Genomic DNA, 15,525 nt, shown 5'->3' on the forward strand with positions numbered 1-15,525 from the left:
TCTGTCTTGCATTGGACATAATAATGGCTCCTATGATGAAAACATCCAACTAAATTGTGGTGATAATTATTCAAAGAAATAATAGGGGCATTCAGGAACAATGGATTCAGTTCAGTGAAAGTAGCTCATAATTTCTTTCGTCTCCAGGCAATTTGAAACTATTTTCCTTTAAAATGGGGAGCCAGGGTAGTTACCTGGAAATGCTATTTCAATCCTTAAAACTAATTTTAATTAAGCACTTAACCTGCAATATAAACATTGACAGTCCACCATGTGGATGTAAGAGACCTTTTTGAGATAATCATTGCAATCATTGACCAAAGGGGTACCTTCTAAAACTTTAAGAGTTAAGGAATTATCTGATTACAGAACATTTGTTTTTCTGACACAAACATTTTTCTCTGTATCCAACGCAAACTTTTCAGTTACCTTAGAGCTAAGTGGTTATGGCAGTTTTTGCTTGTTTAATTTCAGTAGTTAGTATTCTGTGCCCTCACTTTTGTAATGACCATGTTGGGAAGCAAAGATTACATCATTACTGACATGACTGTAGCCTTACATTTGTAAGAATAGAGCACTGCATTATTGTGCTACGTGATGAAAGCCAAAGTGGAGGAAAATTGAAATTTGGAATCCCATGAGGTCTGGTGTTTGGCAAATCATTACTAGACAAAGACAGTTTAATTACTCTAAAGGTTTGTGATTAACTTTCACAGATACACCTCAACTAAAAACTAATTTGTGTGTCCCAAAAAATAATTATGGGCATTCATAATCTGATGAGAAACCTAAGTTGAATTGGCCTTACATTATGAATGTTTTCATTGTTTTGACCACTGAACTGCTACATTAGTTCACACACTTTCTCTTCTATCTCAGAATAATTAGGAAAATGCATCTACAGCAAACTCTGTAGAAATGGAAACCTTATAAAAATCCTTATTCTTTCACTGCTCTGATAGGATATTTGCTTTCAGCAATGTTCAGGGTAAAGATTACACAGTTCCAAATGAACTGAGGTAAGACAATTTTGATTCTGCAGCATTAGGATACAAAGATAACATTTATATACACAACAGGAAATCTGGAATAAAACACTCACCCTACAAATGAAGCCCTTTAAGCAATCTAATTACAGGGAGATGTTTGCAGATCCTTATTGGAACTGTGAGAAACCAGTTAACTTACAATGGACACACAGTATATGACCTGCTCTAGTCACTTTATACATACACTTTCAGTAATCTTTAATGAAAATGTTTGGTACTTCAGGAACACTTAATCATTTAAATTTTAAAATTGCATAGAATTTGCAATACATGTCAGCTGAATATGATTGTAGCTGCATTGTCAACATAAAACAATACACAACCCCAAAGAGACCCATTATGTGATTTTCACACAACTTTTTCTGTTTCAAAATATGTACTTTGTATTCTTCACATTGCACCATTTGTATTTTTTGGTGGTTTATTCTTTTGTAACTAGAAACACATGAACACTTAAATTGATCTGCAATTATTCATATCCAACCTTGCATAATACCAGACGAGTTCCTCGAACACACAACGTTTTAAGCTCATCAGTGTAATTACTGCTGTGTTTGGTGAAGTTAGTTTGGATGTAACTGTTTTACTAGAAGGCCGATATTGCATTGAGCACAGGTGCCCAACTCATTTGGTTTAATTTATTGAGGTTAAGAAAGATCCAATCAAATATCTTCCAGATCAATAGGGAGTAGTGGGACATTCAGGAAATTCATACATTTGGACAAAGTTCCAACTTTTATTCACACAAAATTTATTGGCAGCTGACATAACTGCTCATGAAGTGCAAAAGTATGCATCGCACCACATTTAAATACTGCCACATTCCCACAAAAAGAAAGACTTCATGATTAAAAGCCAAAAGTTTTCAACACATTCACACAGTTAGCACATGATTAAAGCAACAAATCTGTCTTGCACAATTCTGTGGAAAAACCTTTGAAGTTTGCTATCATGAATGGTGGAATGTATAAAGAAATACTGGAAAAATTTAACAAAGATAGTTCCTTTCAAAATAAATTCTTACAAAATTGAGCAATTCTGTATTTTATCACTATCCCACTACATTTTAGTTTCAGGGGATAGTGTTGCACATAACCTTCTGGATATCGCTTTTATACAAATGAATAGTAAGTATTCTACATTTGAAATGTTCTATATTCCAAAAGTCGTATAAAGCATTTACTGTTGATTATAAAAAAAACTTAGGTGTATGTTTACAAAATAAGACATACATTATATAATATCACTGATTATCATTAGTACCACTGCATCCCAGTTTTACAAACTAAAGGCCTATTTTTTTAAACATCACAATCTCGTTACAGTTCTGACCAGCTTCAGCATTAGGACATTACATTAAGACATCACAAACTGCTCTCATGACTTCTTTAATGTCTTAGTGGAAGTCTCCTTTACTATTGTACCAGCAATTTAAGTGGAAGCACATAATACAAAATTTTCGTTGTTTAATGGCCGGACAATAAAAAAATTCTATAAATAGTGAAGTGTAGCAAAAAACGATAAAAATGTGATCCCAATTGAGCCGAGTCTGTAACAGCTCAGTCTTTGTTACACAGTTTCATGTTTATGCCTTCTTTTCTTCATCAATAGCTGCAAATAAACATAACATTGCATTAAGGTTATGAACACCAGTGGGTTAGACATTGTGAATAATCCAAGTTATAATCCATGTCCTACCTTCTTTTGTTGGCAGTGGATTTTTCTCCTGAGTTTCTGTATGTTTCAGTTTGCTTGTATCAAAGTTCTCAATTCCAGCAATCAGATTTTGCTTTCCTTTCTCTTGTTGGATTGCTTTAAAAGAATTTTAATCATTAAATTCAACAATTTTATGTGATTCCACACAAATTTTGGAGCACAACAGCCATACTCATATGTACTCTTGTTTCATTTCAAATTTCTGGCAACTTTTATGAAGCACTGCTGACTTTAAATATAGCAGGATGGGTTATGAAGTCAAGCAATGTTTTCAGAAATTAACATCATTCAACATTTACATTTTACAGCAGGAGAGAACCTGTTCATCGCTACTATTTAAATAATTATAAGAAAATCCTGCTCAAAGCAGAAGCACAATACAATGGGAAATTGTCTCAGTTTAGCTGAGAAACAATTAACATTTACGTACTCATTTATCTTCTGTGAAAAGGAAGTTACGAGTGTCTGCCACCTGTTGCGAAGAATGTATATTCTGGAATCTAAATATTATTTGAGATGTTAGTGACCAACCAGATTAAGAACTTACCTACAATATTGTGAAAAAGACACTTAACAAATATATTCATTGATAAATTAATTTTATACCACATGGTGAAAGTTAATCTATCTACATCCTGTGAAAGTAGGAATTTAAGGTAACATCACATGCAGCTTCATACCTTAAAAAATTTGAATTGTTGAATGCAAAAATCATGCATTTATTAAAAGCCTCACAGATGCCATGCAAAACTTTAGATATTCAATACTCCAAAGTAAAGAAGCAATATGTATGTATTGACCGAAGTGCAGAAACAATGGCCTTAGTTAACCAGGCAAAAGCTATAGTGGAGGACACTAAGAAATTTGTCGTGCAGTGTGAAGAACCACAAGATGATCCAAAGGCCAACTCTTAAATGTGGAGAAGAGCTAAAGTAGTGTACAATGTCCAAACTTTTCTGTTGCAGCAGCAAATCATCATCATGCCCCAACAATTTTTTTCCTACAGGTAAGCAAGAAAACCTCCATGGGGACATTGAAATCCAGACAGCACCGAAGTGACTCCATTAAAGGACGAGTATGCTCAGAACTTCATATGTTCTTTGAAGGAAAGCTACTTCATGTTTACACACAGTAAGATTTACATGATACTACTCAATTCTTGGGTGCAAATACAAATATCTATGAAAGATATTTTGCTTTACAGTACAGTCAAAATTTTGTTCCTATGGTCATAGCACTGCAGGAAACCTATTTCTGCACTGACTGACATATGGGCAGCAGTCTGAGGACTGTTACTGCTGCTATGAGCAACAATAATTGCATGAAGCTGCATCCATACCAAAATCATGGAGGAGAAAAAAGGTTACAGCTACAGATATCAACACAGTTGATTAGAGTTTGGGTAGTTTACTTTCATCATGCAGATTACTGGCAACTGCATACCCATCACCATTACAAAAGAAAGCAAAAAATGAAATACTTATTTCCGTTAACTGTAGTATCTACTCTTATAGGCCCATTTATAGCCAAGTATACAGAGAAACAGTGATCCAATTGCCCAAGAATATTCCTTTACAAGTAAAATTTGTCCACATGAAAACATTTTTCCATAAAATTTTTGTGCATATCTAAAGGTTTTTGGGGAGACATCTTAGTGTATGCAGCACTAAGCACAGAACCTAGCCACTCCACTTCACAACAAAATTAAAGGGTCACTAGTTTCAAAACCCTGTAACTGCACACCCTCTCCCCTATTGTGGTGTGTAAGTTTGAAATTGGACTCTAAAGGTGCCAACAACCTCCTGTAATGGTGCAAAATTACTTTACCCTACAACTTCACCTTCGCACTTTGACATGTAACAGCAAGGTGTCAACATGTGCAGGGGAGGGGGACAAGGAAGGTCATGTCAGCTTAAGATGGTATAAAGTTATCACATTGTCACCAAATATCCTCTCCTAGTGTGTCTGCAACAGAGGTCAGAACTATGAAACCCAGCATTACACTTTTCTTACAGGCAGCCAATGAAAACATTTTAGACACACCACCACCCAGAACCTCCACAAAAAGGCCTTAGTTTGACAACACATTTCTAACGTGCTCAACAAAGGTGAAGGGGTGCACCAAAGGTTTTGCCAAACTGGAGGCTATTAGAGACATTGCCATTTTATTCATGCACATATTAATATTGAATTCCTGCATCACCACACCACAGTAGGGCTGAAAAAGCACATGTATCTTTACTGGTTCAGATCTCATTCAAATTTTGTTGAATGGTTTTGAGCAGTCCCTACTGGTTTCATCCTGAATACAAAGGCAAAAATTGTAGTTTCACTGCACTCCAAAGGGGTGCAAACACATTCAATGGTGATCCAGCCCCACAGTGCCATCAGAAGGGTTAAAACATCAGAGGGTGTCTTAAGTGTTTGAGGTGTAGCAATCAACTCCTCGGGGAAAGGGATGGTTTCATTGACACCCTTCATGCTACCCCCCCCCCCCCCCCGAGGCCTTTTGTAGCAACTGAGTGGCAGTGTGCCCGACATTTTTCCTCATCCACCAGTAAGAGAACCAAGAGTTTTCAAGTCTGGGTGATGAAGTTATGACTTCCATCACACAGACATCAAAAAGAAATGTGAAATGTGGATATTGGGCTGTGATAAACTTATAAAATGTCCACAGTGGCATTGGGCAGAATTGTGGTGAAATTTGGTGATAATGTGACACCAACCTACCTTACAGCTCACATGAGCTCTTGAGCTGTAGACACCTTGCTGTTTGACATGTTGCCAAGCCCAAGGGTGATGTCACTGGATGCCACACTTTCGCACCATCACAGAGGAAGGTTGTAGGCATCTTTGAGTCAAATTTCAGACTTATACACCACAATTAGGAGACAATTACAGGGTTTTGAAAAGCTATCTTTTAATTCTGCTGCACAGTGATTACCACATTAAGGAATGACACAGGAATTGTACCCTGGTGACAGTGCATTGCAAAGCCTTATCCCAAAACCAGTAAGTAATGGCACAGGTATGAGTTTTTACCTGTAACATAAATAACTACCCACCTTCTGGATCTGGCAGAGGATTCTTTTCTTGTGTTTGTGTGTGTTTCATCGAAGATTTGTCAAAATGTTCCACACCTTCCAGTAAATTCTGGTGAACTTTCTCCTGTCTAACAACTGCCAAAGGTTTCAAAGCCAATGTTAAACATGCAGAAAAAACAAGCTTGCAAAACACTGCAAATTATCTGTTAATAGCTTTAAGCAAGATTCCCTTGTTGTTTATGAATACTTAAATAAGAACAGTTTCTCAGAGCTTTTAACTACAAAACAAGCATGAATGAACACACACAGCTATGGCATTCATAGATAGTAGCAATTAATGTAAAAGGCTTTTCTTTATATTCTTGTTACAAATAGAGCTTTATTGCTAAGCTTTCTACAGCAGAAATTTAATTTTAAAAGAATTTCATGCACAGTGTTCAAGACCATATAAACATGCTAAGAAACTTTTAAGACGTACCATCTTTATCAGGAAGGGGATTTTTCTCTTGGGTTTCTGTGTGTTTTAGTTTTCCTGTGTCAAATTTTTCAACACCCTGCAACAAAGCCTTCTGTGTCTTCTCAGTGGCCACATCTGCAAAATTTATAGTAAACATTAGAGCATCAAGACCCAACTTTAAATACTGAAAATTATTCTATTTGCAGTTACATTGTGAGTTTTTGGGGTATTCTGTATTAAAATAGACAACTGTAAATGGTGTGAAAAGCAGTAAACCCCACAAGCATTTTTATTTTTAGAACTTCATAATCCACAAAATATTACAATTTTGACAGTGTCTGAAATTTAAAGCTATATTAATTTTTATATTCACAGTTTTGAAATGTGATCAACTTTCGGAGCATTAAGGTTATTGACTGTTTCAGTAGAATCCGCTCCAGTATTTCAGAAAGCATACACAATATGCACATTTCAAAACACAGCAAGGATTCTTGTGTATAACAGCAATAGTTAAACCTATTTAAGCACACTGACACTCCTTCACAGTGTTTTACAGGCAAGCACCACCAGTTATGCCAGAATTAGCATATAAGCAGTCAAATACCCCACATGGTTAACTTAAATAATGGCAGGGTTAAATATCAACAGCAACACACTTGTGTATAAAGTTATGTGCAGTGTGACTGCCATTTTCATATTAATGGCAGTATGAGGCAACCACCAACCACACTGCTAAAGGGGAAACAATACTGGCTCTATATGTATTGTCTCTGTGGTACTGAATGATGCTAACAATGTTCATTAGTTATTGATGAAGTTCTTTTACCAGAGTAAAATGACATTTTATAACAGTTTCTATTAGATCACTTTTCAGAAAAAGTAACAGACTGAACAAACCACAAAATTTCTCAACACTAGTATTAATATTTTAATTGATGTTTATGGATACTTGTGAGGCAGTTTTGTAACTAAGTACTTTATTTTGCTGAACACAAACATTTCTTTTAATATTTAGGTAACTTTACAATACAATCTTACATATTGTGAAAGTATGTACTTTCACTACTTTATGCAAATTTTGAAACACTGTCACATCTCTTGCAGACGAGTAAGGTGCTATCTTTTCATGGAGCTAGCCTTCATTTCTGCTATGAGAAATAGGGGAAGCCAATTTTCAAGAGCATTTCATTACTAACATTACACATACCTTTGCTACATCACAAAAAATTTCATTTTTAACTGTTTTAGACCAAACAAAATACTAGCAGATGCCATTAACATAGAAATTAATATTTCAGTGGCAGGTACCTTCAAAGTACTGCTGCACAGTTACAATTAATGTTGTCTAACATAGCTTAAGTTTATGAAAAGGTGCCAAATTTGTGTGAATTAACCAACCAAATTCTTAGAATGTTATATCCCTAGATGGGTACTTACCTTTACAATCTCTAGTACCTTGCAGTCAAAATAAGCTGTTCAGCAGTTATGTTAGCTATGCAAAACATGCATTAATTAGCTTTACCTGTTACATCCCATATAAATAACCAAATATTGCACCTTCCAACACTTCTTCCACATATCTTAATGGAATGTGTTATTCTGTGGGAGAAACAGGTGGAACTCCAAGAAAGCAGACAATTTCTTGTATTGAAAGTAGTACCGAAGTCCCATGTTCAGAGGTATACTGAACCTCCAGTTAAAGTAGTACCACTGAACTTTCTTAGTACACTATAATTTTAACCAGGATTAACGTAGTGAGTAACATTTTGACTTGCTTGTCAATTTTCCTCCAATATTAAAAAGAAAAATTTGAATCATTGTATTAGAGCAGTCTCCTCCAGGGCAGTGCTTAAGCAGAGACGCAATGGGCTCAAAGCATGGAAGCAAAATGGCTGCTTGTGAAACCAACAACTTACCTTCAGCATTAGGAAGGACTATTTTTTCCTGAGTATTTGTCCTCTTTAACCTCTCGGGTTTAAAGTTCTCGACTCCCTGAATAAGTTCCGAGTGTTGCTTCTCCTGTTTCACATCTAATTCATAAACAAGTATTGAAAAACATGCCTCTAATCTATTGTTTGAATGCACTGGACTGACACACACACACACACACACACACACACACACACACACACACACACACACACACACACACACACACACTAAAAACCAGAAGCATCAGTAACACTCATTTTTTAACTGAAGTGTTATCCAATTTGCAGTACCTTCCATATAACAAATGTATACAATACCTCTAACTACAGAATAATGCCTAATATTTCTTAGCCTAATCAAGTGATATCTTACCTTCAGCAGTAGGCAGAACATTTTTTTCATGAGTCTCTGCCTTTTTCATCTTGTCTGGCTTGAAACCTTCCAGTTCACTTTTAAAGTCTGGAGCAACTTTTGGGAGATCCTTCAAGGATGGACTTGCTGGGTTGGCCATCACTAAAATGCTGCAGGTTTCAAAGTATTTAATGTTTTCATACAAATCTTAGTAGTGAAACAAAATAAAAAAAATGATGAAATAATCAAATTCAGAAAGGCAACATTCTGTTCAAATGAAGGAGTGAAAAATCAATGAAGTGGCAATACATACTCCTAATAACTTAGCAATGACGACTAATATAGACAAGGCATGTTTTAAGAAGACCACCTAATGTTAACAGTTTATAACAGTGTTCAACATTTCTTATTTATTTGTATTCTGTAGGCTGAAGCAACAATAGCCCCAACTTTTCAGTGTCATTTATTTGCAAAATAGATTTCTGCAACCTGCTGTAGCATTTTGTGCACTAGTGATCACCTTTTCCTCTATGAAAGGGACAGGAGGCACAGCTGATCTACTTACAGTTAATAGTTCCATCATTTTGTCATTTATGGAAGTGACAAATTTGCTTTGAGTTAATTCATAAGCTAATATTTAATAATGTCAACATAACTGCCAATGAACCAGTGAGCTACAAACATTTCAACCACCTTCAAAGAATACAGTAAGTAACAGTACAAATTTGTGTAAACTGAGGCTCTTCATCTCCCAATGTCATTGCAAACAATGTACTAAACTGCATTACTGTAATATTCAGCTTACAGCATTACTAGCTCCCCTCCTCCACAAAAAAAATCTGGCTCGAATGACTAAATCTGTGTATCTTCATGGCACACTTCTTTATCAAAAAATATTTATTAGTCTAAACCTAAGTGTTCAGTGCATTACATCATCCTTTTAGTTCTTTCGATTTCTGGGAGAGAGTGCCTCTAATGTGGCCAGTAATAACCAGTTTGCGCATTCTACTACAATTGATACCCTCCATTGTCCACATTCGAGGGAGTTCGAATTTCACAACTATGGAATTTATACGCATTCTGAATGAACACAAGCTTCTTAAATGCTACAGTGTCCTGAGCGATAAACCATAGTATTGCTTCTGACACCTAGTCATTTATATACGAAAGCTTGCACCTCAAATTATTTACTACGTCCTTGCTAAACTCGGCATAGCACCATAGGTTTCATAGGTTGCGCGGGCCATGCCGGCAGCTGGCGCCACGGGCATAGCTTGCGAAGGCCACACCACACAATCGTTACTGCGGCCGTTGACTTTGCGGGAAGTGCACAGGGCCCGCTGCGATCAATAGGCAAGAGCCGACACCCGCCTTAATTTCATCCCCACCAAGCTTAATTTCGCTAACTACTACTGAAGTAACCACATCTAAAAGATACTACGAAGTGGTAAAAAAAAGGCACACGAACTTCAAAACCTAGTAAAAAGCTGCTGGTATGCACTGCTACTAGAAAAGCCAGTGTCACCGACTTCGCAAAAATCGCTTCGAAACAGACAAAGCGCTCGGACCTAATTTGAGCGCTATCTTCATAACACTTTCCCTGTCCATACGGAAGAGGTTCACTAATTTGCACGCCGATGGTCTCAGGATATTTCAAGTTCATAGCGCATGACCTGTACTTAGTTGGATAAGTGAGGTACAAGGGATTTGATGATTAATCATTTTCACGCTTCACTGTCAAGACATCAATGAAGTTGGAAACGGCTTTCTGAAGGGTCAAGGATGGACGCACCGCGCCGAGCAGTTCTTAGTGATTCCGTATGTTGTGCCACTGTGACGTCACCAGTATTTATACAACCGGATCCCAAACTAGCCGCTCGGTTGGAGCGCAGCTACATGTCTGATCGTAACTTTTTCGAAACTTCGACTAGCCGCGTTTGCTGTTGAGTACACAGAAAAAAAGCAGCGAAACATTGCGAAAGGTTACGTTCTTGACTGACGCCAAACTACAAAAGTACTGCGCAGCCACGGCAGGTGACTGCTTAGCTCTACCTTTTGAATATAGAGGACAACGTTATACAAAGATACTAATACCTCCGCACGCACATTCCGTATCATTCCTTACATAAATGGACGGCTTGCCCCGTAGCGAAAACCTACGTGACCCCGCGACCTGCAGCGTACAGTAAGTCTTTCTCCGATGCCATCGTGATCGGGAGAAGGGATTGCGATAGTTTCTAAAGGTGCCACATGTTAGGAGAATATTCTGGAAACGTAAAATGACATTCCGAGTACTGGAACTTCGAAACTGCTGGGGCAATCGCTGATTATTCGGCAGACTGGACCTGTAGGCAAAGTGCTTCGGTAATCTAGAACCACAAGATGTGTCCATTGCCTAATGCGTATGGCGCCGCTGTTGGAAAGAAGGACCCAACAGCGTTAACTCATCCTCTGATCACCTGTTCCATCTGCATGTCCGCGCGCCACAGCGCCTGCCTTTCAGCGCTCGCTGCTATATTAGGGCGCGACGGCTCAGCAGCTGCCGTTTATGGCAACCGGCCTGCACGCCTACGTAGTGGCAGCTGCTCCCGTTTCCATATGCGCCAAGCAATCTCCATGCAACCACCTGGCTACCCCACACACCTTTACCGCCTCCACAGTCCCACGTCAGTTATGGCCCACACCTTTTCTGTATCTGTAGAATCTGCCCTAACAAATCATCTTAATAGCTCCTGTGGCAGTTCAGGCACATGGCGGTTCTATAAAGTGCTGAACATCAGTTGTAAATTGAGGTGCTTTACAACCTTACAGTGTGGTAAAACACGAACAAAAGGGGGAAACAGAACCCGGAAATCAGCAGGCACACCGTCAGCATTCCACGATGTCTTATCGAATGGGAATACTGGCAACATAGTCGTGGAACATTTTGATTTAACGAGATTACTTCCCACCGCTAATTACCGTCTTAAATTTAGGCCGATAACTCGCGGAAATGGTAGACGATTTCTTTACACACACACACAGCTGCACTTTAGCACGAGGTCGTGAGACCAAAGATATTCATGCAAATATGAGGAACTTATAAACACGACTGTAGAACACTACCTGAATCTGATTGAGGGCGCGAAAGAATTAAGCGCAGACGCCCACAGAAATGACAATTCTTATGACGGAGTCACTAAAACAGTAGGCGGCGTGAATGCCCTAAAGGTGGCGATACGAACAAAAATGCGCAGCTGAGTTCAAGTTTCCCCAAGGTCGATGACGCCGGCGGGTCGCGCCGCGCTTGCTGCAATTACACGGACGCACCGCCACACGACCCGTTACAATAGCAATTTGTTACGCTACAGCAAAAATTTCGAACCTACCCGTTCGAAAGAATTAAGAGGAGCAGATTGCACCTAGCAGAGGTCACGAATGTTAGATTGCGAAAAGGAAAAGTTACAAATACAAATTTTCCCAACGCGATTTCCATGCTGCTTCAGAGTGCCATGCTACTACTGTATACCTCCATGGTATACGTTGCGCACTGCAACAATTTCGTATTGCCTAGCAGGCCCTCCGGTGCTGCATTGACACGTCAGCTTACAGTCACACTGTGAAGTTACAGCTGTCGCAGAAAAATGTACACCTTTACGACCTCATTCCCATATTAAGTTAGAGAATCTGGACTACAAGACCTATCTGCATCACCAGCCTCAGTTCCCCTACTTCATATCGCACGCGGTGAAATTCTAAGCCAATTACTCGCGAAAGCACCAGTCTGCACCAAAGTTAGTAACTCCCCGGTATTTTACTGCATTTGGAGGTTAGGAATAATAAACAGGACGCAAGCCACTACGCCCCATAAACCGCCATGTGATATCTGGAAAACACTATTCATTTGCTGTGTAAAGAAAAAGTACGACCTCGTTGCATTATAAACAATCTTGGGTTACATAGACACAAGTACATCTTTACGTCAATATATGCAATCTCTGCTACTATAAAGCAAAACCAGTTACACCCCTCAACACAATTTAATCCTAAACAGCAAATGATCACATTCTTTGTCTTCTCTTTTGAGGGGGGCCTTACTACCATCCATCCACAACTGCTCACTGTATGAACTGCCCTTTCTAGTTCATCCACGATTAAACTACGTAAATAACCTCTACTGTCGTTCCGCAGAGTTAACTAACCAAGTCTTGATGGCTTTACTATAGTAAACTTTCACTAATGCCAACAGCCCATTCGATCGCCAGTTAGGAAACCTTACGAACTAAAGTGTGGTGTCCGTGTGCTGGCTGAAGGGGAGGTAGACTTCACAGCTGCCTCCGCCATTATCCCGTTTCTTAACGTTCATCGTACACCGGAAACACTTCCTGTTTTCTTAGTACAGTATATCTTAGGAGGCAGAGGAGGAAGGCGCGGGGGGAGGGGGGGGGGGGGGGGGTGAAGGCAAGAAGTCAAGTTTCTTTGAATCATGCGTAGTAATTACAAACAGCTAAACGCAGTATCGTTCACGATACTAAGTCAGGGACAAGATTTTTCTAACTCTTACTCTGTTCAAACTACACTTAAGTTACCCAGTGCTTCGACTGGCGAGTTCTCAGCAACATTCGAACTAGTGGACTTCTAATAAATTATCACTTAAGAGCTATAACGCTTCATATTTATACCTATAAAAAGTAAAACTGCAATACACCAAGCTTTGCACAGCTACATATAAACTTGTAGTTACAAACTAAAATAAAAGATATTAAATTTTAATTCCATCTGCTTTAATATATGGATTTAGTTCTCACGGGTGTACCATATATTTTATTACACCACAGTAAGAATTCACTTTTTGTGCGTCTAGCCACTCCAACAAGCATGGAAAAACCACACCCTAAAATTGGTAGCCAGACGTTTCCCTTCATCAAAATGAAAAATTCTAGGCTTTTTCACATACAAATGTACAAAACTAATATTTTAAATGCTCAAATACTCACCAAACTGAATTACTACAGCGGCAAAGCGAAGACAAAGTCTAAACGTGGCTAGGACGTGTGTAGCTTGACTAGAGCTTCCAAAGCGCTCCTTCTCCGACAACTGGCTGCAGCGGACTGACAACTAAGCGGCAGGCAGTAGGCACAGAGACCTGTGACTCACACAGCCTGGAGGGGGGACTGATCGAAGGGGAGGGATGGAATGGCAGCGTCGTGGAGGGGGCTGCAGCAGCTCACTTCACCAACCGACAAAGCCAGCGCATATAAGCTTCGAATGAGAATCCAAACGTTTTAGCTATTAATAAAATCATCGCAAACGTCATTTTTGGTGTTATCGTTTATTTGCATCGTGTAACTAGTTTCTAGTGGGTAACCACTTATCTTCAGATGGCCAAGAACATGTGCTTTTACATATGTTTGTTCAACAGCCCGTGTAACAGTCGTCCCAGTGTCGTCGTTTAGCGCAATTGTGCAGATAGAACACTGCAGTACGACACTTGGCGGTTTGAGTCTGCTTAAAACAGAAAATGATAATTTGAAACAAATAAATATTAAAAGATATATGTTTCACAATTACACGAATTCATCATTTACATTACAGGATTACGGATAGGGTATCTGTAATCAACTATTTATTTTTAATTTACAATAGTTTGCTTCGGAAGCCCCTAATATTCAATCGGCGTGATACTGACATTACTGCGGTGCAGCCTGTTACCCAACACTATCCAGCTACCTGTTGAAATAAAACTGTCTCTTGGTTAGGATAGAACACAAGCTGATACGGCGTTCAGAATACACTGGGAAGGGCGTAGAGAGTTAACAGAGCCCTTCGATTCATAGTGTCTTGGATTATTTTAAAAACAGGGACAAGCAACGCAATGATTTAATCGAAAGAGTCCACATTCAGAACGACATATAGTTAACGTACCAAAGATGTCTGTCGCAAGTAGAAAAACATGGAAAATGATACAAAAAAGAATGGAAATTGTATGTTGTCACATCCTCCTCCGTCATTGTTTCATCGCATACCATGTAAATTTTATTTTTACGACGACTGACTAAAAACGAATTATCATCCGTCGTTTATCACGCATTGTATTTATTTATGATACGTAGTAAAGGAGCCGAAGCTGCGTAATATGCAACTATAGAGTAGGAATTCAAGGGCAGAGCGCCAGTCTATTGTGTTAACTGCACAGATGACATATTATCTACATAAAAAGTGGTAACTATATTGTCTGTAGATACAAGCTGAACACACCATGTGTACCGGCTCGGAGGCCGTTGAGAAGAGGCCACTGACCTGAGTGAAAGTTATCAACTACTCCGCGAGGCGATCTGAGGAAGCTGTCCACACAATCGCGGAGTTCGAACAACCATCTGTACCGTGTGCAGGTCGTATTCACAGCGTTTTAAGAGTAGTCGAGAGACTAGAAGCAATTCTGTGACCACTCCATACCGCCTAACGACCAGTTCTGATATTTAATATAAAGTGTAATGTCAACGGAACTACAGATGCAGACGGGAAAAAGATGCGTTTATATACGAATGGATGGACAGTTCAAACAGTCGATCGACTACATCACTTCTCGTTCCGTTTTGTTAACTATCAGCTGCCAAGCAGCAGTTAACAGAATAATGAGGCAAAATTTCGATACCAGGATCAGTGTGTTTGGCGGAGAGAGACTTTTGAGCAGGCCTGGCACTTCTGTAAGCAAAGGGATTCCAGAATGAAAATATCTTAGCCCGCATTGAGTATTTGATTGCTTTCAATCTAAGGGACTGTACTGCCCTTGAAAGGTCCAGTTTCGGTTTTTGAGTCCTAGTTCGGCACAAAGTTTGAATGTTCGCTGATAATCAGCCCAGCGATTTCTCAGCAGAGACTAAGACGATTCAGAGTCTTACCGTACGTTTAGGGACTTAATTACCGTCGGAGTCATTATCGAACTCCATCCCACACGAAGTTGACTGAAAAGGTGTATTTGAGGAGCGCTACCAAA

At 39.0% G+C, this 15,525-nt stretch overlaps 1 protein-coding gene across 4 annotated transcripts; it reads right to left on the reverse strand.

Moving 5' to 3' along the window:
• Positions 1 to 1,771: 1,771 nt before the first annotated feature.
• Positions 1,772 to 13,551, reverse strand: LOC126297584 (thymosin beta). 4 transcript variants are annotated; one of them, XM_049988551.1, is made up of 7 exons: positions 9,741 to 9,835; positions 8,571 to 8,719; positions 8,183 to 8,296; positions 6,288 to 6,401; positions 5,831 to 5,944; positions 2,748 to 2,861; positions 1,772 to 2,660 (listed from the first exon to the last, which is right to left on the reverse strand). In XM_049988551.1, the coding sequence occupies exons 1-7, from the start codon at positions 9,818 to 9,820 to the stop codon at positions 2,635 to 2,637; spliced, it is 711 nt and encodes a 236-aa protein (XP_049844508.1). In that variant the 5' UTR covers positions 9,821 to 9,835; the 3' UTR covers positions 1,772 to 2,634. The 4 variants fall into 4 exon arrangements, with proteins under 4 accessions (XP_049844508.1, XP_049844511.1, XP_049844509.1 ...); XM_049988554.1 differs by lacking the exons at positions 8,183 to 8,296; positions 9,741 to 9,835 and adding an exon at positions 13,526 to 13,551; XM_049988552.1 differs by lacking the exon at positions 8,183 to 8,296 and having other exon boundaries at positions 9,741 to 9,873.
• Positions 13,552 to 15,525: the final 1,974 nt, after the last annotated feature.

Source organism: Schistocerca gregaria, chromosome X (genome assembly GCF_023897955.1).
Source record: "Schistocerca gregaria isolate iqSchGreg1 chromosome X, iqSchGreg1.2, whole genome shotgun sequence".
Lineage (NCBI taxonomy): Eukaryota > Metazoa > Arthropoda > Insecta > Orthoptera > Acrididae > Schistocerca > Schistocerca gregaria.